Source organism: Arabidopsis lyrata (assembly GCF_000004255.2).
Source record: "Arabidopsis lyrata subsp. lyrata unplaced genomic scaffold ARALYscaffold_5, whole genome shotgun sequence".
Classification (NCBI taxonomy): Eukaryota; Viridiplantae; Streptophyta; class Magnoliopsida; order Brassicales; family Brassicaceae; genus Arabidopsis; species Arabidopsis lyrata.
The window spans coordinates 12717513-12742323 of NW_003302551.1; the positions used below are offsets into that span (position 1 = coordinate 12717513).

Here is a 24811-nt window from a genome sequence, read left to right on the forward strand (position 1 = left end):
ATCGCTTTGATTTCTTCATTTACTTATATTGACAAATTTCAAAATTATTCTTTCAATTCAAAACCAATTTCCTATGACTGTAAAAGAAAATAAATGGTCGAAGAACATTTAGAAGTTTGTGTTTCACGTGAATGGAATGGTGCAACATTGAGTACTCTCGATTTCTTCTTTAAAATGTTAGAAATATTGATGTGCTTCTTTAGTACCAAGATATGCAAACTATGTCTTTTTCTTTTGATTGAACCACTAGTACAAATCTAAATTCGTCGCTTCTTCTCGAGTGGGTAGATGTCGATAATATAAACAAATATCTTCCACTCTTAAAATCCTAAAGACCATCGATAGTTTTTGAAACATACAAAAATATTCTAAATACATTCGACGAATTTTGGATTTTTTTTTGCTTTCTTAATTTTAATTACCAGGGTCATCATTGTGAATGACAACGAGAACATGGACAATGTGAGTGTGTTGCCAAAAATGCAATCATATTGTGCAAAAGCATGATCAAGGTAAATTGCTTTAATTCAATCTCTCTCTTATGTTTTTCTTTTTGATATATTCATCTATTCATTTATGTTTTTGTTTTTTTGACACTTCTATTGAAACATGCTGTGATTGTTGTGGTATACGATTTTCCGGAGCATTCTGATATCTACATGCGCTGGGCAGATAAGGCAAATCGAGGTTTTGCAATTTCTTTTACAAAACCGTCCTCGACTTGCCTCGCATAAAAGGCACCGAAGTGTCGTTTATTAGTTTCAAAGGCATGGATTTCTGAGACTCTGAAACATATCTTACTCTTTCTGTATTGGTATAAAAACATAAGTGTTACTGAAAAAATCAATGTTCTTCTACCACTGCCTCAACTTGTCAAAACGTGTTACACCCGTGTTTTTTTCCTATTTTGCCAAAACGAAAAGACAAAAAATAGTGGACATAAGTCATGTGAATCACATGAATCACATGAATGTCAGCAAAGAATTATTTTGAAAGGATTACCTCGTACAGGTCAGTGAGCTTCGCGTAGAAATAAGTGTTAAAGAAAAGATGATCAACAGATTTTTTCAGATTCGATGAAAACGAATGAAGCTGCAAAAACCTAGACAAGGAAGACATAGACTAATATCAAATACAAAAGCTTTCACCATATAGAGAGAAAATCTCAAAATCACTTTTAAAATCACTTGATGTAGAAACTGATAGCCGGCGATGTTAGATGTTGTTCAGATCAAGAGATAGAATATCTTTAAAACGAACAAGAACAGAATCTGGGTCATTCTTTGATGGGTATGATATATGTAAGCTGCATGTTTTCATCATACTAGATACTCTACACAGCCATAATTGAAGTAATGAGCTTTAAAAAAAAAGCGCTCAAATTTACCTTTCAGTCTCTCCAACCACATTGCTTTTAGACTTCCATTGTTAAATTTTCAGACTTTATTGTAGTTGTTTTCTAGACCCCTGTTATTACCTCTCGTTTCTAGACCTTCCATTATTCTGTCTCGTTCCATTATTCTGTCTCGTTCCATTACTCTGCCCACTTAAAAAGAACTCTAATATCTGCGAAGTTTTGCTTTGTCCACTTGACGCAACAAAAAGTATATGAATGATTTTAACGTTTTTATAGAAATGTTTACGTATTCATCTTCTTCATTTCAATTTTGAAAGGTCATTTATTTGAAAATTTACACAATATTTTGGATTTTTTTTTGTTGAAGTGTTAAAATTTTGGAAACTTACACAAGTTTATACTAATATTTTGGAAACAAATATTTCGACATTTAATTTACGTGTGGATGATTTTGTGCAGACACAAAAATGAGGTAATTATTTTAGCGAATAGACAATTGATTTTTTTTGGAGAAAAAACAAATAAAGTTAGAAAATAAATTATTGTTTTCAATCATTTTACGGATAAAAGAAATTCTGATATAAGAATCGATGATTCAAATAGGATAAATATATATATATATATATATATATATATATATATATATATATATTCATGTTCGTAATACATATAGATTTCAGATTTTGGATAATAATATAGTAAATATATTGTAGTTTTTACTTGATAATCATTTCATCCGCAAATAATGCAGGTAAACTATGTAATAATATTTTTAAAAAGGAAATGAATTGTTTACAACTTTACATCATCTTTGTTAGGGCATACACAACGGCGAGCACTTTGACCGAGTGTATGTATTAAAAAACTCAAAACAAATACAAAAAGTGAAAAAAAGTTGAAACTCGAGTGTAGCAGTACACCCGGGTATGAAGCATTAGAAAAAAAAGGAAAAAAAAATCCTGTCTCTACCTCTCTCTTCTTATCTCTCTCTCTAACTTTTGCATTATCTTTACCTTTTCTTTAATTACATACACCCGCTGGTCGAGTGCTGGCAATGTGTATGGTCTTAGTGTTCTCATAAATCAAATATTTGACCAGACAAGTGACCAAAAGGAGGACAACAACAAGAAAACAAATAGCTTTTTAGTCATTTGGACCCACGACAGTAGATAAAGTCTTGGACATATTATTACTAACCTTTTGTGGCGGCTTAGTGTTTATCTCTAACCCCACACATTCTCTGCTTCCTCGAAACTTCATTTTTCTTCTTTGCCAAGACAAAGATTAAATAAAACAAAACAACAATATCCTTATATATCAACAACATCTCTCAACTTGTGTTCACATGAAACTTCTCACTACTTATTTCTCTCATTTCCTCTGTTCGTTGACTTACTAAAGTACTCTGTTTCAATCTTCATTCTAGTGAGATTCTGTTTCATGGATGCTATTTTGCCAGTACCTGTTGATGGGTTCAGATTCGACAACGGTTCTGGATCTTGTTGCAAACCAAGAAACAATCTTGAATCTGGAACTACCAATCGTTTCACTTGTTTCAACGAATCTGAATCTCAGAGCAACCCTTCTCCGACCGAGTCTAAGGTATGTTCAGATTACCTCCCTGTCTTTAAGTACATCAATGACATGTTGATGGAAGAAGATCTTGAAGGACAGTCTTGTATGTTGGAAGACAGTTTGGCTTTACAAGCCGCTGAGAGATCTTTCTACGAAGTACTTCAAGATCAAACTCCTCCACCGTCTGATCAGATCTCCGGCGATTTAGAGGATGGTTCTCTTGGAAACTTCAGTTCTATAACGAGTTTGCATCAACCTGAAGTTTCAGAGGAGTCAACCAGAAGGTATCGACACAGGGATGATGATGAAGATGATGATCTTGAGGGTGGAAGGAAATCGAAGCTTCCTGCAATATCTACGGTGGATGAGTTAGCAGAAAAGTTTGAGGAAGTGTTGTTGGTATGTCAAAAGAATGATCAGGGAGAAGCAACAGAGAAGAAAACAAGACAAGCAAAGGGTTCATCGAATCGATCCAAGCAGCAAAAGTCAGATCAGCCAGTGGATATGAGGAACCTTTTGATGCAATGCGCGCAAGCTGTGGCGAGCTTTGACCAGAGAAGAGCTTCTGAGAAACTCAAGGAGATAAGAGAACACTCTTCTAGCCACGGCGATGCAACTCAAAGACTTGGTTATCACTTCGCTGAGGCGCTTGAAGCGCGTATTACTGGAACCATGACTACACCAATATCTGCTACTTCTAGCAGAACATCAATGGTGGACATTTTGAAGGCGTACAAGGGGTTTGTTCAGGCTTGTCCCACCTTAATAATGTGTTATTTCACTGCAAACAGAACAATTGTTGAGCTTGCTTCCAAAGCAACAACTCTTCACATCATTGATTTTGGGATCCTCTATGGATTTCAGTGGCCTTGTCTGATACAAGCTCTTTCAAAACGTGACACCGGACCACCACTACTCCGTGTGACTGGTATCGAGCTGCCTCAGTCAGGCTTCCGCCCATCAGAGCGGGTAGAAGAGACCGGGCGAAGACTGAAGAGATTCTGTGACAAGTTCAAAGTCCCGTTTGAGTACAGTTTCATAGCCAAAAACTGGGAGAACATAACTCTTGATGATCTGGTGATCAATAGTGGAGAGACAACAGTTGTCAATTGCATCCTCCGGCTACAATATACGCCTGATGAAACCGTGTCCCTCAACTCACCAAGAGACACGGCTCTGAAACTATTCAGAGATATCAATCCTGACCTCTTTGTGTTTGCAGAGATCAACGGGACGTACAATTCGCCCTTCTTCCTAACAAGGTTCAGAGAAGCTCTGTTCCATTGCTCGTCACTCTTTGACATGTATGAGACCACATTATCAGAAGACGACAATTGCAGGACCCTGGTGGAGAGGGAGCTAATCATAAGAGATGCAATGAGTGTGATAGCCTGTGAAGGGTCTGAGCGGTTTGCAAGGCCCGAGACGTACAAGCAATGGCAGGTTAGGATTTTAAGAGCCGGGTTTAGACCAGCGAAACTAAATAAACAAATCGTAAAGGACGGGAAAGAAATAGTGAAACAACGTTACCACAAAGATTTCGTGATCGACAACGATAACAACTGGATGTTTCAGGGCTGGAAAGGAAGAGTTCTCTATGCTGTTTCCTGCTGGAAACCTGCTAAGAAGCAATAAACAAATCTGTCGTCATTTGCATAACTTTGTTAGCTTTCCATTTCTTTGTTTTTTTTTTTTTGTTTCAAAGTGTTGTAAAATCTGTTTGCTCTCATATATATGGAATGAGTCTCTCTTCTTTCTTGCAAGTGCATTTGGTAACCAAGAATCCAAAACTTTGCTATAATATAACAAACCAGTAGCAAACCAGCGTAAATGATAGTAAAGACATTGTAAGCAGATAATCTACAAGCACCTACGAACACATGTGCCCTAACCATAAACAGAGCTCACAGTCAGCTAATTTGGGTTTGAGGTTTTGACGGCATCAAAACGTTCCAGTCCACCTTCTTGCTCTTTTGGATTCTCCACTAAGCTCGTCTTTCGGACACTTTGATTCATCGAGACATAATGCCTTTTGACTGATTACAACATAAAGAGACATAAATCAGAAATGATAACTTACTCTTTAGAAGATAGGATAAAACTTAAGCCTCGTTACTCAGTACCCGACGACAACAAGTACCCTTGGGCATGAATTTGCCTGATAACAAAACGAATATGAAACGAGAAGGCAACATACCTAAAAGACATTCTTTACCGCTACAACTTGAGGTGAAACCATCTGTTCTTCGACCGTTTTAATGCCTCTTCGTTCAATTTCTACCACAAGACCAGTTCTACTTCCGAATGTTGAAACTATATAAAAACACGAATTACAAACATCTCATGTTTCACAAACATAAACACACTCACCTCAATAGAAGGATTAAAAGACTGAAATGACATACGTCCAACCAATGCTCCTGGCTGAGGATCCCAATCAGTAACGATACAACGATCACAAACATCGAATAACTAACCCTATATATCGACAAATAACGACATTTCGGTTATAGGATTTTGTTCTCTCATCCATAAACTAAGGCAAACCAAATAAAGCAATTTTGAAAGATTCCAATTTTAGAATCCAATCAAATTATGTTAGAGCTTAATACCTTAAGGTTTCTGAGAGTTCCACTAATTTCTCTCTTCGACACAGGCCCGGCCCACCACCAATTTTCAAGAAACAAATGTATTGGGCCTCCAGAATTTTTAAAATTTTTAGTATCAAAATTAGGCGGGTTAGCTGATTTTATAGCCATAAACTAGTTGCATTCTCAGCTTTTCTCCCCAACCTTTTTGCCCCTGAAAATTCTATCATAAACTTAGATAATTCTCACAATTGCAACATGTACTTTCGGATTCACTTTTTTTTAATGCAACATGTACTTTCGGATTCACTTTCGTTAAATTCACTTTTTTTAATGTACCGTACATCTTTCTTACTATATGATGCAAGTTTATGTAATAATTTGTTTTGCACAAAAAAATGTTGTCTTTGGTGGTTACAAGCCGGTTGTTAAATATATATCACCATCAAAATTTACAAGAGAGTTATCGGGTTAGATTCAGTTTCCTTCATTTTATTCCTCTTGCTTCGGAAAACGGCTGCTTTCGAATGGAACATCACAAAAATGCATGGCAACTACATGTTTCAGCCTCACATTTTTATTCTCTATTTAGTTGAAGAATGTTAAGATATCAAGAGATCTTCAAGAACATTGGAAAATAAAAGTTGTGCAAAGTAGTGCATTCTCTCAATTTTCGCCTTCTTGGGGTTTCTCACCATTCAACAATTGGTCAAGCATATATATATATATTTGACTAAATAAATATTGTAATATTTTTCGTGAAACTAAAATTTCTTATAGTTAAATGGACAGTGATATGAATGTGAGTAGTGAGAACTGAGAAGTCTTCATTGGCCATGCCTTGTAAGAACTCACATGCTCACATGTGAATGTGAAATTGGTCCAAAATGTTTTTTCTTTTTCTTTTTTCTTAAAACATTAAATGTTTTTTTGGTATTTGTCTTCGATCCAACTAAAATACTGTTAGATGACCATTGACCACATTGTTCATATGGATCCTTCGTATTTCCTTTCCCCTGTTTAGCATGTTCCGTTTCCATCTTGTCCTTGGAAAATCTTAAAGGAGAAGGAAAAAACATGAGTGATGTGTCAAAAAGAGTAATCTCAATGTAAACAGAAATGATTGTATTTAATATCTTCAAATAACAATAGACAAAAGTTTTAGATGCTATTAATAATATCAATTTAATGTCTATGTGTGGTTCAAATATTCAAACAAGAACCATCTATATTTTTTATGTACATGATCCGAAATAACACTAATTAAGGTGGATAAACATTTTCAACATAAATCAAAAGATATGTATATATAAAAAAAATAACGAGTGGTAAAAATATTACTTATATCGTTGTATTAAACTTTTCAAATTTTTATTTTATTTTTTAACTATTTTTTACATACAACATAAAACATCTCATAGTACACGTATCCTCTGCTTATCCTTATCGTTTGATATTGGAAGAACCAGAGATCGACCGAGATCGACGAAGTTTATCTTAATTTAGAAAATTAGGTTCAGTCTTTCTCTATATATATATCGATGTATCTTGGAACATTAATCTTATGAGAGCCAATTATAATTCTTCCTAAACACTTTTGTGTTCTTTACTCTCATCAATTTATTATGGTATCAGAGCCAGGTTCTTATTCCTATGGGTTAAGGTTTTGTTTGCTTCCGCTACTACAAAAAAAAAAAAAAAAAAGAAGAAAGAGACGTGATCCTTTATTCTTGGTAGATTTTCATGTGTTTATCCCGGTCATTGATTGGCCACGTTGATATTCTAGCAAAGTTGCTAGTTTCTTGAAGAACAAACCACTTGATCATGAACATGAATCTAGTGGTTTCGTTCAGTTTCGGTAACAATGATGTTTTTCTCGCCCTCGCGAGTTTGATATCCCTTTTGATTAAACTTCTCGCCCTCGTGAGTTGTTTCTTTTAGTCTCGCCATCGCGAGCTACATCCGAACCTCGCAATCACGCGAGCTACATCTGAACCTCGCAATCGCGGGTGTTATTTTATATTACTTGAACCCTACGATCGGGTATAAACTTTGATGACCTAACGGCTGGGTATTGTAGCCGCTTTGAACCCTACGATCGGGTATAAACGTCGATGATGACCCGACGGCCGGGTATAAAGCCGCTATTATGAATAATTGTCCAATCTCACACGTGTGACCACGTATGAGTTTGCCGGGGGGTATTGGAAGAACCAGAGATCGACCGAGATCGACAAAGTTTATCTTAATTTAGAAAATTAGGTTCAGTCTTTCTCTATATATATATCGATGTATCTTGGAACATTAATCTTATAAGAGCCAATTATAATTCTTCCTAAACACTTTTGTGTTCTTTACTCTCATCAATTTATCATTTGATGCGTTATTAAGCTGGTTTTTTTTTTTTGTTTTTTTTTTTGTTTGGGTTTAGTTGTAACCAACAAAACTGTTTTTTGGTAATGGTTTTTATATCAATAAAATTCTGATGGCAAAAAAAAACAAAGGTCTCAATTAGCAAACTTTCAAATATATATTCTAACATGTGTTATTAAAATGTTATGTTTTCGAGTCAAAAGTAAGATACATAAGGATATTAGTTGTAGGAGAGCAAAAACTAACTAGTAAGTAGTAACCAATAAGAGAATTTTAGGTTTACTACATTGATCAATTTATTTTTAGTTTTAGAGGGATTGCAAAGTTGCCAAAGTTAATCGAATCTTCACATACATCATGTTACATTCATCACTAACCGACAGATTGCTAGAAAATATTTAAGACTCGCATGGACAGACACAGACAGTGAAATAACATTTATAGATTCGGTCAAAGTTATACGCTCGTTGACTGCCAATAGTTTTATAGTTCTAATTTCCTTTTGTTGGTGGAATCTTCTTAACAAAAATTATACGTAGATTAATCCCAATGATACTATCATCTATGCAAATATAAAACTACTTTCTAGATCTAGCCAATCCAGAAGATATCATAATATAATGTTACTACACACCCAATTATAAGTTCACTAGTTCTCAATAGATTTATGTCAGCATATATGCCAAAAATGATAATTGTAAAATGTGAATGCATTATGCATATACATCAAAGTTCAAACTATATATATGACGCAAAATAATTATTTAGTAATTTAACCATACGAAATATACAAAAGAGAGATCCAAGTTAGTTTCTAAATAATATGCTAGTGAATATAGTTCATTCACCTCAATCAACCACATTTAAACATGGACATTCCTTAGATTCGATTCCCATGCAACCACATTTATGCAGCATCCATGCAAAGGATCTAGTCATGGTCATGTAGACCCTATTATATACATACATATATGATATACAATAGACACTTAAACCCATTTTTGATATAAACTATCTCTCTCTCTCCACGCACAATATACATATATATAGACACATTTGGATCAATAGAAGGAAGCACATTGTTGATTCATGGATGTTGAAAAGCTATGGAATCATACAAAGAAAGATGCCATCTTTCAAACTACTCATTTCTCTTCTTCTTCTAAACCCTTTTTCACAAGAAGCTTCTCCACAAAAACTTCATCTTCTCCTTCATCCAAATCCCATTTCACTAGAAGCTTCTCAACAAAACCTTCGTCGTCTTCTTGTTCTTCCGAACCCATTTTCAGACGGAGTTTCTCCTCAAAGCCTAAAGCTTCGAAGTCTTTGATTTTGTCTAGAAGCTGTTCCACGAAATCTTCAGCTGATTTCTCCTCCAAGTCTTCTCTCTCTAGAAGCTTGTCTCAGAAAGGAGCTTCGGTGACTGGAAAATGCTTCAAAGTCGCCAAGGAGCAGAAGTCCCGCTTCTACATAATCAAACGCTGCGTTTTGATGCTCGTTTGCTGGCACAAACATTCTTGAGATTCATTGCATTGGATCCAAATATAGAAGAGAATCTTTGTGGAAGCAAAAACAGTTATTAAATTTATAACTAATGAAAAGGGTATTCCATTGCATTTGGTTCTGTTCTTTCGTTAATCCTTTGTTTCTTTTTCTCTATCAATGTCCATATTTTGTATAGACAGCCACGTAAGTACGTACGTAATTTTTACCAAAAAAAAAAAAAAAAAAAAGTGCGTACGTAACTCAGTATTTAGTAAAAACATCTAATCTACCTACAATTTTTGTTTCGCACCTGGTTATTACTCATATGCGCTTTCTTGTTATCAAAGCTTGATGTCAACTGAATAAAAAAAAAGAATATAGTTTGTTTTTTCAGATCTTTTTTTTTTTTTTTTTTTTTTTGGTTAGTTCAATATCGTACTTGCAACCAATATTTGAAATAGGTAGTTTAATGGTTCTATATGTTCTTATATATTGTAAACTCGTTTTGAAATGAATGTTCTAAGCTTGCCGTAAAATTAAAATATGTAGTTGTTTTATAATTAGATAGAGATTGTAACCCATCTGCACGATCATCGACTCTCCTTAATTCCTTTGTTGGCCGGTGCTGCTTCTTTAATAATGTGCAACTTCATAAAGCTCCGAATTTGGGATAAAGTGTACAACGTTTTGTGTAGAACTAGAGAAGGATTTGGAGGAAAACTCTTTATTATGTGTTGTTGATGTCAATAGAATTGATACAAAACCAGGAGTTGTCTCCTAGTGGTAAAGGGCCTCCAGTTGGGGGTACCGCCACTTGGGTTCGATTCCTGGCCACTGCGGGATTCACATGACGGCTGCAGGTTTTCAGGACTACGTCAGTTCCGCTTGGACACGACGCTAGTCGGACCATTTCGGTGGGACCGGACACCTGGGTTATAAAAAAAAAAAGAATTGATATAACATATATAGAGATCAACTTATGTTTAGCTTAATTAGAATAGGAAATAGATAAACATGAATAAGTAATTATTCTAAATCTCTTAATTCTTATCACAATAGGATATCTAGAATATTCTTCGACTTCGGTTTAACGGGCTTCACTTCATAAGCGAACTTTGACGGTCCATATTAGTTGGTCCGCAAAATACACATCTTGCTCTCCGAGATATCTCCAATATTTTGCAAGTTAATTGCAATGCTCTCATTTTATCTACTTGTATTATGCATGAGTCACATATAAAACGTTTAGGTTCGCGTATTCAACATTCATAGAACACATTAAGAATGTGCCTCGGATGGTTTCGGAAATGATGGTTTTTACATCGTTTCAAAGTGTGTGATGCGTATCATCACTTTCCGATCATTCGAAATACAAAACCAAAAACATAATAAAGATAAAATAACTATTATAACCATCATTCAACTTTTATTCTACACCAACTGTCTTTACATTACCGGCATTTACATTGCTTCTTCTTTAGAACTACTAAACCAGACTTGTTCTGTATTTTTACATGTTTCATAGTGAAATAAATGTTTTAATTTTGTTTAAACTGTTGGACCGCATGTAGCTAAGTTACTTTGGCTAATGGAGGAAAAAACACGTTACTCAAAAAGTAAATACGATAAGTGGTCCGGCCATTTCTAGCTCCTCCATTACTCCATTTCAAGCATCTAGTCTCTTTGGTTAGACATTTACAATGACAGTTAGAAAATATCTGACACAAACTTTGGTGACTTTTATTAGTTCCGTCCAATAATTTATCGACTTTTTGGGACCACCCACCCATAGAGTAGAGGAGAACCTTGGCTTTCACCATTAAGAAACATTGTATTTGTCATAAAAGAAATAAAGATATTAAGACCGTGTCTATAAAGTCTATCCATTCGATTATTTTGTCAAATTATATTTAAGAATAATTCATATCATCAGCTGATGATGTAAGTAGTGACGAATGCAAGACTAATGCCAACTATATATCCATTCAACTATTAAACAAACAATTTCAGGGTTTATGTTGACACGGGAACTCGATTTCCTTGTCCTAATTTTTTAAAAAAAATTCTGAAGAAATCTACGTATCCACGTAACTCAATTTAGATTTCCTGATATTCCATGGAAATGACGAAATGATATTTGTAAAGTGATCTCATGATCAATCACAAAGATCATCACCTGATTTGATCAAAAATGAATACACACCCAAAATGAATTTGGTAAACTTTGAAAGGATGATCGATTTCACAACCTCTCTCTCTTCATTTATTCGTGCCTTCAAGGTTCAAATGGTTGCTACGGCCGTTTGCGGATTAGACCGCTAGTAGTGCAGATCGAAAAATATAAAAAAATCCACCACATACCAACTACGGACCGTTTTTACATAAAAATAAAACTTGGTATACGTGACAATTTGTTGTCCGCCCCAAAAATAAAGTGTTTTAGTCCGCTTCACCCGCACCATCCATTCAAAACCTCATTTCTCACAATCCCAAGAACACAAATAAACACATCCTTTCACTTTCTCAAAATCCAATAAAAATGTTTTAAGAATAATGTATTTGACATTTGGTTTCCAATAAATTTGATGTAACAAAGAGGTTCCAAATAGTTTCATCTGAATAAATATATACACATTGTTGAATCAACAAACAAAAAAATCTCAAACCTTTTTATCACCTAACCTGATTCTCCAGTTTCCATCAGAAAAATCTTCTGATCAACGAAGTCGATCGATTCATAACTCTAGCTTCACCATCACTATCCAAATCAATAAGATTCGAATTCGAATTCGAAGAGCCACGATTTGGTCTCACTCTTCTCATAAACGAAACCATTCCACGAACAGCTCTTCTCAATCTACCTCCATTACCAGAACGACCACCATTCCTACTCATCTCCGGTGTCTCATGAGCTCTAACCCAAGAAATCCTTCTCGGTCCTTCATTACTACCAAGTCCACCACCATCCATCTCCGTCAAAACCACCGGTAAAATCCTCTCTCCTTCTCTCACCCCCGCGTTAAACCTCCCAACAGCGAAACCACCACCAGGTAATCTCCAAATCGTCATCCCAACGGCATGTTCTTCTTCATTACTCCTTTGAATTGGATCTGAAGGTAATTCAAATCTACACACAGGACACGAATTCCGAATCGAAAGCCATGGAACAATACAATCGCCGTGAAATATATGTTTACACGGCATCTCACGACCTTCGATTCCGGCTTCGAAAACTTCCGTACACACGGCGCAATTAGCTTCTGCTTTCATGTGACAATCTGAGATCTCGATTCTAGCTAAAGATTCAATCGCTGATTTCGACGCCGGTGGATTACCAGATCTACCGATTCCGTTACCTGACGCTTCGATCTGACTCAATTGTTCAAGTAAACGTTCAAATCCAGATCCCATTAAGATCTCAGATACAGAATCAGGAAGAGGTCTTAGACCAGAACCAGATCCATCATCGTAATAAAACTCATAAGCTCGTCGTTCTCTAGTAGCTCCGTCTCCTTCTTCGTTCTCAACTCTATCTCCTCCTCCTCCTCCTCCTCCGTGCAAGACGATTACCGGATTAAACGATGTACGACGACCGGATCTACGCCGTCTAATTACAGATCTATGAATATCTTCAACCGATCTAACTTCCGGAGCCGTAACCGGAATCGCTGCGGCGGGAGAATTAGAAGAATCTTCAATCTCTTCGATGAAGCCTCCGTCGCAATAAGGACATAAGACTCCAGCGTTTGCGTCATGATCATCCCAAACGCTGATGAATCGTGTACAACTGTAACACCAATACGACGTCGCCGGAGTCGTTGTTGTTGTGGTGGTTGATTCTGTCGTCGGAGTTATAGTCGCCGATCTAGAATTTGGCATCATCTTTTGAAAGAACTTGTGTTGCTGGTGAAAGGATCTGAAGTTTAATGAGAGAAGGAAGATGAAGAAAAAAGTTTTGTTTATATAACGTGGTTTTGTAGGTGAGTGTTAACGGTGTTAGATTAAACGGTGGGAACACGTGACAGTGTTTTGAATGGGGAGATGATGACGGAGTTATTAACGGTGGAGTATTTTGGAGTGAAGAGCGTCATTGACGTGTGCGAGATATTTGACCGAAATGTGAAAACTGTCACCCTTCGAAGAAGTTTCGGAAGAGGCAGCGTGGGACCTACCTTGGTTTCTTTCTTGGTAAGTTACTAAACGTCGTCGTTTTATGGGTAAGTATGTTTCATTTGGAGTATAAAATAATTTTGTTTCTTTGTAAAGATATTTGTTTTAGAAGGTAAAAGATCCATTTGACCCTAAAAATGAAAAGAAAAAGAAGGTAAAAGATCTGTTTGTCTTTTGATGTGGAATATATAAATATGAGTCTTTGAATTTTGGAAATGATGTAAATGTGTTCATGTATATATCTTGATTATCAACATTCATATGTTGACATTTTTTGAGTTTATAAAATATTATAAATTTAGGGACTAAATGCTTGTTGGTTAACTTTTTCTTTGTCAACTAATTACTTCTTGTTGGTTAACCAAAACATGACTTAATGAGTTATATATATATGGAGTCAAATATTGGTTGGAATAAGGTAGATTCGTCTAGATGATAAAAAAAAAAAAAGGTAGATTCGTCTCTTATGCTCATCGTTTGGACACAAAAGAAAGGCGTACTGGTTTGGGTTTCTTTTTGAGATTGTTCATTTTGGGCTTTTTGCTCTGAGACAGTTTGGACTTTGAAATGGCTTTGAAGGAACAAACAATATTTTTACTTCTGATATTTTCGTAACAGATTTAAGCCTTCCTTCAATGGATAGAGCCAGTATAATTTTTCTACATCAAAGCATCGTAGCTGATTGTGTGATTTCAGCAAAATTTATATGAGAATTTGCAGTGATGAGGAGTGGGACAATTATACAGATTTTTTAGCTACTAGCACGCTTAAAATGTTCACGAATAAACCTCTCAGCGTGAGACGGATACTTATCTCGGACATAAGCTCGAAGACATTTCTGGTAGGAGAAATCTATCCATCCACCATCCGTTCTCACAACAAAGAGGCACCTTGAGTGCCTGAATTGAGGATGCCGATCAACCTGTCATTAACAAGTAGCCACACATAAGCATTCCAAGCAACAACAAAAAAAAGTAAATCAAAAAAGTTATGGATATAACCATTTATTTCAATCACATTTTGAGATACAACATGTCAGTAACTCATCTATCTATCATGGTTGTTCGAGAATATGTACAATACCTCCAGATAATTTCTTTATGAGTAGAGCTTAAAGTTGAATCTACGTACCATTATAAAATCAAGACCGCAACCAATTTTATCTTTTGAGTAGGGGTGATAAGCAAGAAGCTTTTCCATGACAATTTTCTCATCCTCAAATTCTAAGCGTTCTCCATCCAAATACCTGCTTATCAAGAAGAAAAACAGTTCATTCTGACTGCAAAAATATCTACACAAAACGCAACTATGCACTGAATCTAGTTTCAAAAACCAATAGTCCACTACAAAATAGTTCCACTTTGGCCATTGTTCCAGAGTAGACTGAAGATACAAGAGCATTTATCACTATAGGGTGAACAATTATTCTGCATTGACCACAATAATCAGATCAAACTTCAAGCATCCATTCCTATAGAAATTTGGCCTCTCCACAATACAGATTGGTTGGAACCATTGTAGATTAGACCAATTGTCACATCAACGGCCAAATGGTGTCTCTATGTTGTTTGATTTAGGTAAAACAACAAGCTACTGGAAGAAGCTATGAGCCTATAACTTCAATACTAAACCAAACGTAGTACAGCTATTGTAGAGCATGAAGGATTCATTCCAAGTACTTCAAGAACAATCAGGGATCAACCACAAACCAAAATTTCATTTGGAATTGTAATTCGAAACATTGACACTACTTTTTCCAGATTCACTGCTATCAAATTGTGCAGCTATTCAACAAAACAGACCTTGAAGCTCATTTTCTGTAGAAAAGAAGAAATTACCTATCAGAATGAAGAATTTCTTTAGCGAGAAGAGCAATAGGTTCAATATCACGAAGAATCTCAGCCTCTAGATTCTTCCACTTCCGATAATCAGGATCTTCAAAACGCCAGCTATTATCAACAGCAGGCGACGTCGTGTTCATCCCCGCGCCGGATCCCTCCGCCGTAGAATCATTCTCGTAAAACTGTGGTTTATCAGCAAGAGAACACCACAAACGCCGACGGTGACTGAGAATTCCACCAGCTACGATACCAACTTGATGACGATGGTTGAGAAAACCGTTGCGGAGGAGCGGAAGAGTTCTGAGAAGAAGTAGCGAGGTCATCGACCACAATCAAGGAGCAATATAGCGAACAATAACGAGAAATGCAACGAGTAAAACCCTAATCTGTACAAGTCACTCGAAGAAGATGAGTTTGGGAAAATCGCAGAGAATCAGAAATTTGGGAAGAAGATAACGTTTCGTCAGATTACGAAGTTGGAGAATCGAACCCGAGACGTTAAAGAAGCCAACAGAGTAACTAAACCACCTGACTAAAAGACTTTCTTAGCTTTTCCACAATAATTTATTTTCATTTTTGTAAAAATTCGTGAACTTAGTTGCCACTTCTGTGCCGTTAGATTGATCTTTAGATGCTTCTATAAATATCTAAAACAACAATCCAACGGTTGAAAGAACACATTGCGTGTCAGTACTGTACATACTCATCACCGAATCTTTATCCTCTTTTCACTCTCCAGCTGGCCGAACCCACCGGTTTTGCCCACTTTCTCTGTAGACCCACAAACGCAACTTGCTAAGTCGGTGATAAAATTACTGAAATACCCTCAAAAATAGCTGACTTGGCCCTTTTCAATCCACGTGGCTCATCTTACGTGCCTAGATTGGTAATTTCGTTACTATTGTTACAAAATGTTACTGATGACGTGTTGTAATAAGATTGGTTGAGTTAACATATGTCAAGATATTTTGAAGATCTAAAATATCTAGCTAACTCGTCCACGTTGGAATTAAAATATTGCGCTTTTCTATTACTATCTTTTTGCTTTTCTCTTTTTCCGATAAAACAACTGATAATCTTCTCTTTTTTCGAAATTGTTTCACTTCTGAAAAAAAAAAAAAAAAAATTGTTGCTCATCATCGTCACCAAACCAAACTTCTCTCTTTCTCCGATCTCCGATTTGAAATTTTTATTGATTTTGAGCTTCAAAGACTTCAATCTCTAACTGAATTTCGAGAAATTAGAGAGTTTAAAATGGGAGAGGAAGTACAAATGAGCGATTACGATGTTTCCGGCGACGGAGATAGGGTTTCTGAATGGGAGATGGGACTACCTAGCGACGAAGATCTAGCATCGCTTTCTTACTCTCTGATTCCACCGAACTTGGCGATGGCGTTTAGTATCACACCGGAGCGAAGCCGTACGATTCAGGATGTGAATCGTGCATCGGAGACGACGTTCTCGTCGCTGCGTGGCGGATCTTCCGGTCAAAATACCTCATCGTCGAATAATAACAGCAACGCGGTGGAGGAGGAAGATAGAGTCGGATCGAGTAGTCCTGGATCGGATTCGAAGAAGCAGAAGATATCAGACGGCGGTGGTGGTGGCGATGGCGGTGTGGATCCAGATGCGGCGGCGGAGGAAGGAGATTCAGGAACTGAAGATCTATCTGGGAAGACACTAAAACGACCGCGTTTAGTGTGGACACCACAGCTACACAAGAGATTCGTTGACGTTGTTGCTCACTTAGGAATCAAAAACGCTGTTCCAAAGACGATTATGCAGCTGATGAACGTTGAAGGACTAACTCGAGAGAACGTTGCCTCTCATCTCCAGAAATATAGGCTTTACCTCAAAAGAATGCAGGGGTTGACGAACGAAGGTCCCTCTGCTTCGGATAAGCTCTTCTCTTCAACACCTGTGCCTCCACAGAGCTTCCAAGACATCGGTGGCGGTGGCGGTAGCAGCGGTAATGTTGGAGTGCCGATTCAAGGACCGTATGGAGCGCAGCCGATGATGCAGATGCCAGTTTATGCACATCATATGGGTATGCAAGGATATCATCATCAAAATCATAAACATGATCCTTATCATCAGAATCATCATCATCATCATTATGGAGCTGGTGGAAGTGGTGGGTTTGAGGCAAATCCATATATGATGCAGCAGAATAAGTTTGGATCCATGGCGTCTTATCCTTCTGTTGGTGGTGGTAGCGCGAATGAGAATTGAAATGAATCGAAGGAAGTCTATAGATGGATTCAATGTTGGAAGAGATAGGTGAGCTTGTTTTTGCTCGTGGAACTGATGATTATTGTCAAAGTTTCTGTCTTTTTAAGTACAGTTATAATTCTTACACGATTTGATCGAAATTTCATCAAGTGTTGCTGTCTTTTACTATATATGGTATACGATAATAAAGTCTTAAGGCGTTTAATCACTTGTTTGGTGATATTGACAGAGTTAATATAATCAAGTAAGTTGAATTTGATTGTGAGATTCTTGTGCTATGTTGAACTGTTCTTGAGATGTATCAAAATTGCTCTCATGTAATTCAGATCATGTTCGATTTTATATGCTGTTTTAAAGATTTTTTACTTGAGAACTGTGTGTTTAGGTAACTAACACTGAATGTTTGTAACTGAGTAGTGCTCTAAATTCAAGAGAGGATATGTGTCAGGTGGCTTGATATTGTTTTGTGCGCTTAAAAAGCCATATATAGTGCTGCACAAGTGTACTCTTTTAGTTTTCTTATAGAAAGATAGTCACCAAAGTGATAGTTTCATTTTATGTTATTTGGTTTTGGATTTCCTCAGTGGGAAAGCCTTATGATGCTTTTCGATTTAAGCAAGATATTACCCATGCAAGCTTTTAGGTAGAATGAGCATTTCTCTACTTTTAATTGCGAAATAGTTAAGTATATCCATCACAGAATCATTTTCTCTCGTATATTTTTCGTCTTTCTCAGTTAAATTCCATGTCTTCAGGTAGGTAGAGTTATACCTTTCGAAATTATCTGCGTCGTTACTGTCTTGATCATATTTGATTGTTGTTACAGGTTCTTGGCTTCTACTTTTCTACGTCGTCACATCTTCGAAATTTTCATCTGTGTAGGAGAGATCATACAAACATATCATGTCCAAGCTAGATCAAGAGAAGACCTCTGACAAATTTCATATACTCATTTTCTATCTTGTAAGAGATAAGTAAGTCCCTTTGCTTTATTTGTCTGTAGACTTCTTAGAGTGATAATCAAAAGAGTGAATTGTTTATTTCTGTGAGAGATGGAGTCAGACACAATCTTTACTTTTATTTACTTTTAAAATTTACAAACCAATCCAATGTTTCAAAAGAGGCCATTTTAATACAAATCAAGTGATCCTCATATGACGACCTTTTTCTTATTTAAAGTGATACTAATAACCTTACGATTGATTGGAGAGCCATAAACCAATGAACTTCCAACAATAGGAAGAAAGTGATATTCTAACAAAAACAAAAGTCTTTCTAATGTTTCTTGCTGACATTCATCTCCAGTATAAGATTATAATTTTATAATTCTCATTAATATATGATTGTTTCTCTGCACATCATACATTCAGTGACACAACCTTATCTTCAGAGCACTTTTGTGTCCCCTTTGATTATTTTCTTAAATAGTAGCAAGATTCAGTGACACAACCTTATCTTCAGAGCACTTTCCATCACCTCATTAATTTCTGTTAAAGCATAGCTTCCCAAGCTTATGTATATCACTGAGTTTACCTTTTGTTTGTTCAACCATTCCATACAACTTTTGTTCTCTTCAAGCAGACTTGTAGAAGCCGAGGCCACCATGTGAAGAGGGCCTATAGGATACACTGGAATTTCTAACTGTTTTTGCAGAAATGACAGAGATGCACTCTCTAGACAGCTCGCAGTGTTGATTATCACAGATGAAGCTGTCCGTTTGTCAACTGTATTCCTATACAGCTCCATTGTGCTTTCTAATGATTCAAATTGTAAAACCGGAAAGTCTTTGTATCTCAGGGGAGGAAACTCTGTAAGTAGCTAGTCCTGTTGTCCTTTGGGTTCTGCGAAAAGGTCAAAACCCGTAGTGTTACAACATTATAGACACTAGGGGAATCCCGAAACAGAGAATCTTAAGAAAACCTTTCGAGGGAGCTATGCCGTTGTTTCCATAGACGTTGTTGAATACAGAGCGACAAACAAAAGCCGTGGCACTTGTTGTGCTGAAAATGACATTTGGAAGCTTAAACTCTTTGGCTGCAGCTTCAGCAAAGTACAAGAACTCGTCGTAGATGACACATGAGATCTCATTACTTTGTTGCAGCAGCAACTGACCCAAGCAGTCCTTGAAGCTCACCTGGCACTCTATGTTGAGCTTAAGCAGAAATTTTAGTGCCCCGAGATCCTCAAAAGCAGACTCCGGTAAGCTTTCCGGAATAGTGGCAAACTGAAAATCAGTGAAGTCATCGGAAGGGCTAAAGTAATTGAACTTGGTCTGAAAAACTGTGATTGAGAAACCCCTTCGAATGAAGGGTTTTCGCAAGTTGCATCATTGGAGATATATGTCCTTGAGCTGAAACTGAAACCAACACGACCCTTTTTCTCGCCTGCTTTTCCTCCATTTCCAAAACCTGCAAGAACAATTAAGTAGTAATCCTCTCAGTTCCGGGATTATAGGTTACTCTGGTCCTCAGCTCCTTTGAATGTCTATGTGATTTATTCAAAGAAGTATCTTTCCTTTATAAAAAATCAGATTCTCATCACTTGTGGACACTAATTCATCCGTATTATGTTTTGTTGCCTCTCTTGCCCACATGTAAATTCACATGTGGTCGATGGTGTATGCTAGTAGTTACATCTCTTTATCTTGTTAGAGAGAGTAGTTATCAAAGAAAACGAAAGATGTTTATTTGGCTTTATTTCATAAAATGTCCCAAACAGAAAAATTGTCTTTTTCATGATGCAACAATTCTATATTGAGCATACTGCCAATAGAGATGCTCGAGTTTGATTTGTATTGCTTTTGTAAATTTGCAACCATTCAATTATCTCTAATAATACATGAAGTTCAAAATCTTTACTTTGTCTTCAAGTACTTGACAAGCTCATTCAATGCGTCGTATGAGGCGCCTCCATTTTTGACAGAGGCTTTGAGCTTCTCTTTTAGAACAAGGGCTCTCTCCCGCATCCCCGCACCTTCGTCATCCACGATCAACCTCTTCACAGCTTTCTCAACTTCTCCTCTATCCACTTTACCTTCCACCTGAAACCCTATTCTCCAAACTCTTTCAATATACATTGCGTTCAACTTTTGCTCCCCATGAAAAGGCCTGCAAATCATTGGCACTCCTTCTCCAATGCTCTCGAGTGTTGAGTTCCATCCACAGTGGCTCCAGAAGCCTCCCACTGCAGGATGTCCTAGTACTTCTATCTGCGGTGCCCGTTTCACAATGTATCCTCTTTCAGAGACCATCTTATTGAATTCATCTGGCAATGAATCTATACCGTTAATGCCAAGGATGGAACCCGCTCGGATAACCCATAAAAACGGTTGGTTGCTATTACACAACCCCCAAGCCATCTCCAACACTTCCTTGGTTTCCATTTGACCAAGTGTTCCTACGCTTATATATATGACTGACCTCGGTTTCTGCTTGTTCAGCCATTCAATGCAGCTCCTGTCCTCTTCAAGTAAACTAGAAGGTGGTGAAGCTGTCATGTGAAGAGGGCCTAATGGAGACACTGGAATTCTGACTTCTTGTTGCAGCCATGACAAAGACGAGCTCTCTAGACAGCTCACCGTGTTGATGATAACACCAGAAGCTGTTCTTTTGTTGCCTACTTCTCTACAGAGCTCAAAAACTCGATCTAGTGGCCCCATTTCTGAAATAGGTAGGTCTTTGTATCGTAATGGATACAAATTTTCCACCACTTTGTCTTGCATTTCAGGATCTGCAAAGTAAGCAAGAAAAAAAAAAAAAGCAAGGTTAAGTGAAAGGAGTGGTTTCAATTTTCAAGATTGGTTATTAAACTTGTTTTGGGTACCTTCCATGTCAACCAAGAACTTTTCTGCATTGAGTTTGCCTACAACGTAACGAGAAACTTGATTTGTAGCACTTGTACTGTTGAAGATAACACTGGGAAGTTTGAACTCTTTAGCTGCAGCACCACAGAAGTACATGAACTCGTCGTAGATGATACATGCTATATCATTGCCTTGTTGCTGCAACAACTGACTTATACAGTCCTTGAAGCTTGCCTCACTGGTTTTGTTGAGCTTTATCATAAACTCGATTCCTCCGAGTCTCTCGAATTCAGACTCTGGTAAGCTTTCTTTTATGGTGACAAACTGAAAACCAGGGAAGTGTTGAGAAGAAGAGCTTACTTGATTGAAGTGTCCCTCAACAACTGTAATTGAGAAGCCCTCCGAGTAAAGGGCTTTCCCAAGTTGCATCATTGGAGTAACATGACCTTGTGCTGGAACTGGAACTAACACTATCCTTCTCTTGGCTTCCATTTTCTCTATTGCTTAATCTCTTTCTCTTTCTCTACTTTCATCTCTCAATGCGGAACATCTCTAAATAGCTGATCCAAATTATTATAAAATTCCTATTTGCATTGGCAACTACTTTGTGTTTATTTAGTATAAGCAAGAAAGTGACATTTTGTGTGGTTTTAGCCAGCTAGAGAGTATAGAAAGTTCTGTTCTGAGATTATACTTGTCTACAAATATAATATAATTTCCTCAAAAGTGGTTCTTCAATCTTATTATTGCATGAAAGTCCAAAGAGTTGTTGATAAATTTCCTTCAAAAGCTGCAACACGTATGATTCTCCAATCTTGGTGCGATTATTGCATCAAAGAGTTGGTATACCTTTAAGTTGTATATTTTTGTGTACAATTTATAATTTGCTTATTTCCACTTGCTAATTATGAGACATTTGGTAGAAGGAAGAAATTGACAATTAACTCGAATAAAAATCAAAGAAAAACGTGTTTCTTTGTTTGTTTTTTATTGGCTCACATAAGAGTTGGTTTGGGTAGGTTTTGTTTTGAGATTTAGATAATAAAGTAATTAAAATGTGAAGAGGCGTTTACTAGTAGTCTACAAATACAAAAGATTCCTCAAAAGTGGCTACATACATTAATATTTTGTACTATCAAAAGGTTAGTTCATGTGCAAAATGCTAGTGTGGTTTTTGGAATTCATATCACCTCATTAATTTCTGTTAAAGCTATAAAGCTTCCCAAGCTTATGTATATCACTGACTTTTTCATTTGTTTGTTCAACCATTCAATACAGCTCTTGTTCTCTTCAAGCAGACTTGTAGAAGCCGAGGAACACAGTTTTTGTGTTCCTCTGAATCACAGTGTATCCATTACACATGAATGATACTCATTTTTCTTTTGTTTTCTTTAAAGGCAATGACCTTCCATCGTGTTGGAACTTTATAATCAAAAGAGATCATTAGAGTTGGAGAAACTGCGTAGAGAGAATGATACTTGTATTGAATTTGAAATGCTTTTTATTTACATAACAAACCATCTATAAAAAGAACAAACCATCTTGTATTGAATTTGAAATGCTTTGTAAATTTTGCAAGAAGATCTATAAAAATCAAGGTTTGCTCGATCTATTACTTATGTATATTTAAATAAAGTTTGAAAACCAATACTTCAAATAAAAGAAACCAGCCCATTAACTATCAACCACCACGTAGCTCTGTCCACCGAACCTGCAACTCTTCAAAATTGGATCCTTTCCGTGACTTAAGCGAAGAAATACGCTCCTTTATAGCTTTGTCAATTGTCTTAAGCATAGTGGTTGACGAGTTGGAACATTGATTGTGGATCCGACCATTCCGCTCTCGCCAAAGCAAATAGACGGATGCTTGGAAGGCAAGTCGGGCCAGTGTCTTGTCATGCAGCTTGAGCTGGGTAGAACGAAGGGAGAGGAGGGTTTGAGACCAGTCAGGAGTGAGCTTGTGACGCAGTAGGGGCGAAGTCAATTCGAACCAGATGGTGAAAGTGTAAGGGCAGGCAAAGAAGAGGTGGTCCCTTGATTCAGTCGGTTCTCCACAGAATACGCAAGGTTGTGTCACTCCCCAAGCCCGCATACGCAGACGTAATGAAGATCATTAGCTTTATTACGTCTTTAGCAAAATTTAGCATCCTATTTTCACTCAGACTCTCTTTTAAACCAAGGGTGTATCTTCATTATCCATGATTATTGATTAGTATAAGATGATTGCTGAACAGCTCCGATTACTCCCCGCCTAATCTCTTTGTGTTATTCAATTCCAACATAAGAATCAATTACTTATTATGTTATTGACTTATGACTTTTTACACTTTTCTTTACAAAATAGAGAGATTGTTTGAGAAACTTTACAAGATTATGAAATACTAATCAACAAGATTATAGAAAACTCTCAAAAACTCTCAAAAACTCTCCAACAATAGTTTAGAATCTTTCATTTGTTTACTTTCTATGATTTTACTAAAGTCATCAAAATTCCATGTAAATTAAGAACCAACTAGGGTAGTTACCCGCGCCTTACGCGGCCAAGCTTAGTTGATAAAAAGAATTAAGTTATGAAAACAAAGTTAACGGGTTTTAAAATACCATAGAATTTTTACAATTAGGGAAGATGTTTGCAAAGTTTAAATTCAATTGTAACAACAAATATGTAATGTAATATGTATATGGAAACAATGTCAAGTATATGACAATAAAAATACTATAATTTTAAGATGGCTATTTCTCGTATTTTGTAAAACAATTAAGATATTGTTATAGCATGTTCGTAATTCGGAAGCACAGAGATATCTATTTGCAAACTTACATATAAAATCATTCCAAGTCTTAGTAATATATTGCAACACATAAGAAAACATATCAAACTTAGAGTTTTCATATTATTGGATAAAGAAAGCAATATAAAAGACTAACACATAACAATATTCCAAATAGATTTATTTAGTAGTTCCTCACACATCATATGGCAAGATCATTTAGTTCTCATCGACAACTTCCCCAAATTCATCTGGATGAATGGTAGACGTGAATTCATATCTATGTTAAAAACAAACAAAAAGGTTAGCTAGAATAATGAAACTTTGTAAGCACTTATTTTTTAGAAAATAGTACGTAAATGAAGTTTACATAAAGCGATTCTTATCAATTTCGGAGAAGTCACGATTAATAAACTCATTTGAATACCCATCTCCGGACATTAGACATTGTTTCCCTAATCATATATGTGAAAATCTCATAAGTCACAATAGTTACAAATAAAAACGATTCTCCAATGTAAAACTTATACATGTATATTTTTATCACTTTCGATTTCATTACTCTCCAGAATCGGAGTACACAAAAGATCGGATCCAATCCATAGTTCCACTAATAC

At 36.5% G+C, this 24811-nt stretch overlaps 6 protein-coding genes, 1 long non-coding RNA gene and 1 pseudogene across 9 annotated transcripts; 3 read left to right on the forward strand and 5 right to left on the reverse strand.

The window, feature by feature from the left end:
- The first annotated feature begins 2576 nt into the window (after positions 1–2576).
- Positions 2577–4695, forward strand: LOC9313564 (scarecrow-like protein 30). Of its 3 annotated transcripts, none has more exons than XM_021025488.1 (2): positions 2577–2959; positions 3048–4695. In XM_021025488.1, the coding sequence occupies exon 2, from the start codon at positions 3437–3439 to the stop codon at positions 4565–4567; it is 1131 nt and encodes a 376-aa protein (XP_020881147.1). In that variant the 5' UTR covers positions 2577–2959; positions 3048–3436; the 3' UTR covers positions 4568–4695. The 3 variants fall into 3 exon arrangements, with proteins under 3 accessions (XP_020881147.1, XP_020881146.1, XP_002875794.1); XM_021025487.1 differs by having other exon boundaries at positions 2643–2959; positions 3052–4695; XM_002875748.2 differs by having other exon boundaries at positions 2643–4695.
- Positions 4696–4709: 14 nt separating this feature from the next.
- Positions 4710–5562, reverse strand: LOC110228347. Its single transcript, XR_002331860.1, has 3 exons — positions 5338–5562; positions 5130–5245; positions 4710–4968 (listed from the first exon to the last, which is right to left on the reverse strand). It is a non-coding gene; the product is annotated as an uncharacterized LOC110228347 (long non-coding RNA).
- A 3213-nt stretch (positions 5563–8775) lies between these two features.
- On the forward strand, positions 8776–9556 carry LOC9311863. The gene has a single exon (XM_002875749.2). The coding sequence runs from the start codon at positions 8983–8985 to the stop codon at positions 9412–9414; it is 432 nt and encodes a 143-aa protein (XP_002875795.1). The 5' UTR covers positions 8776–8982; the 3' UTR covers positions 9415–9556.
- Positions 9557–11874: 2318 nt separating this feature from the next.
- LOC9311864 (E3 ubiquitin-protein ligase RDUF1) lies at positions 11875–13526 on the reverse strand. The gene has a single exon (XM_021024409.1). It carries the CDS (start codon positions 13258–13260, stop codon positions 12079–12081), a length of 1182 nt encoding a protein of 393 aa, XP_020880068.1. The 5' UTR covers positions 13261–13526; the 3' UTR covers positions 11875–12078.
- A 590-nt stretch (positions 13527–14116) lies between these two features.
- LOC9313565 (protein DCL, chloroplastic) lies at positions 14117–15898 on the reverse strand. The gene is made up of 3 exons (XM_002877451.2): positions 15387–15898; positions 14680–14794; positions 14117–14470 (listed from the first exon to the last, which is right to left on the reverse strand). Exons 1-3 carry the CDS (start codon positions 15710–15712, stop codon positions 14300–14302), a joined length of 612 nt encoding a protein of 203 aa, XP_002877497.1. The 5' UTR covers positions 15713–15898; the 3' UTR covers positions 14117–14299.
- A 577-nt stretch (positions 15899–16475) lies between these two features.
- On the forward strand, positions 16476–18726 carry LOC9313566 (transcription factor LUX). Its single transcript, XM_021024410.1, has 2 exons — positions 16476–17669; positions 18448–18726. Exon 1 carries the CDS (start codon positions 16644–16646, stop codon positions 17619–17621), a length of 978 nt encoding a protein of 325 aa, XP_020880069.1. The 5' UTR covers positions 16476–16643; the 3' UTR covers positions 17622–17669; positions 18448–18726.
- A 204-nt stretch (positions 18727–18930) lies between these two features.
- Positions 18931–20114, reverse strand: LOC9311865 (annotated as a pseudogene).
- Positions 20115–20396: 282 nt separating this feature from the next.
- Positions 20397–21992, reverse strand: LOC9313567 (UDP-glycosyltransferase 76E6). The gene is made up of 2 exons (XM_021026263.1): positions 21444–21992; positions 20397–21350 (listed from the first exon to the last, which is right to left on the reverse strand). Exons 1-2 carry the CDS (start codon positions 21913–21915, stop codon positions 20476–20478), a joined length of 1347 nt encoding a protein of 448 aa, XP_020881922.1. The 5' UTR covers positions 21916–21992; the 3' UTR covers positions 20397–20475.
- Positions 21993–24811: the final 2819 nt, after the last annotated feature.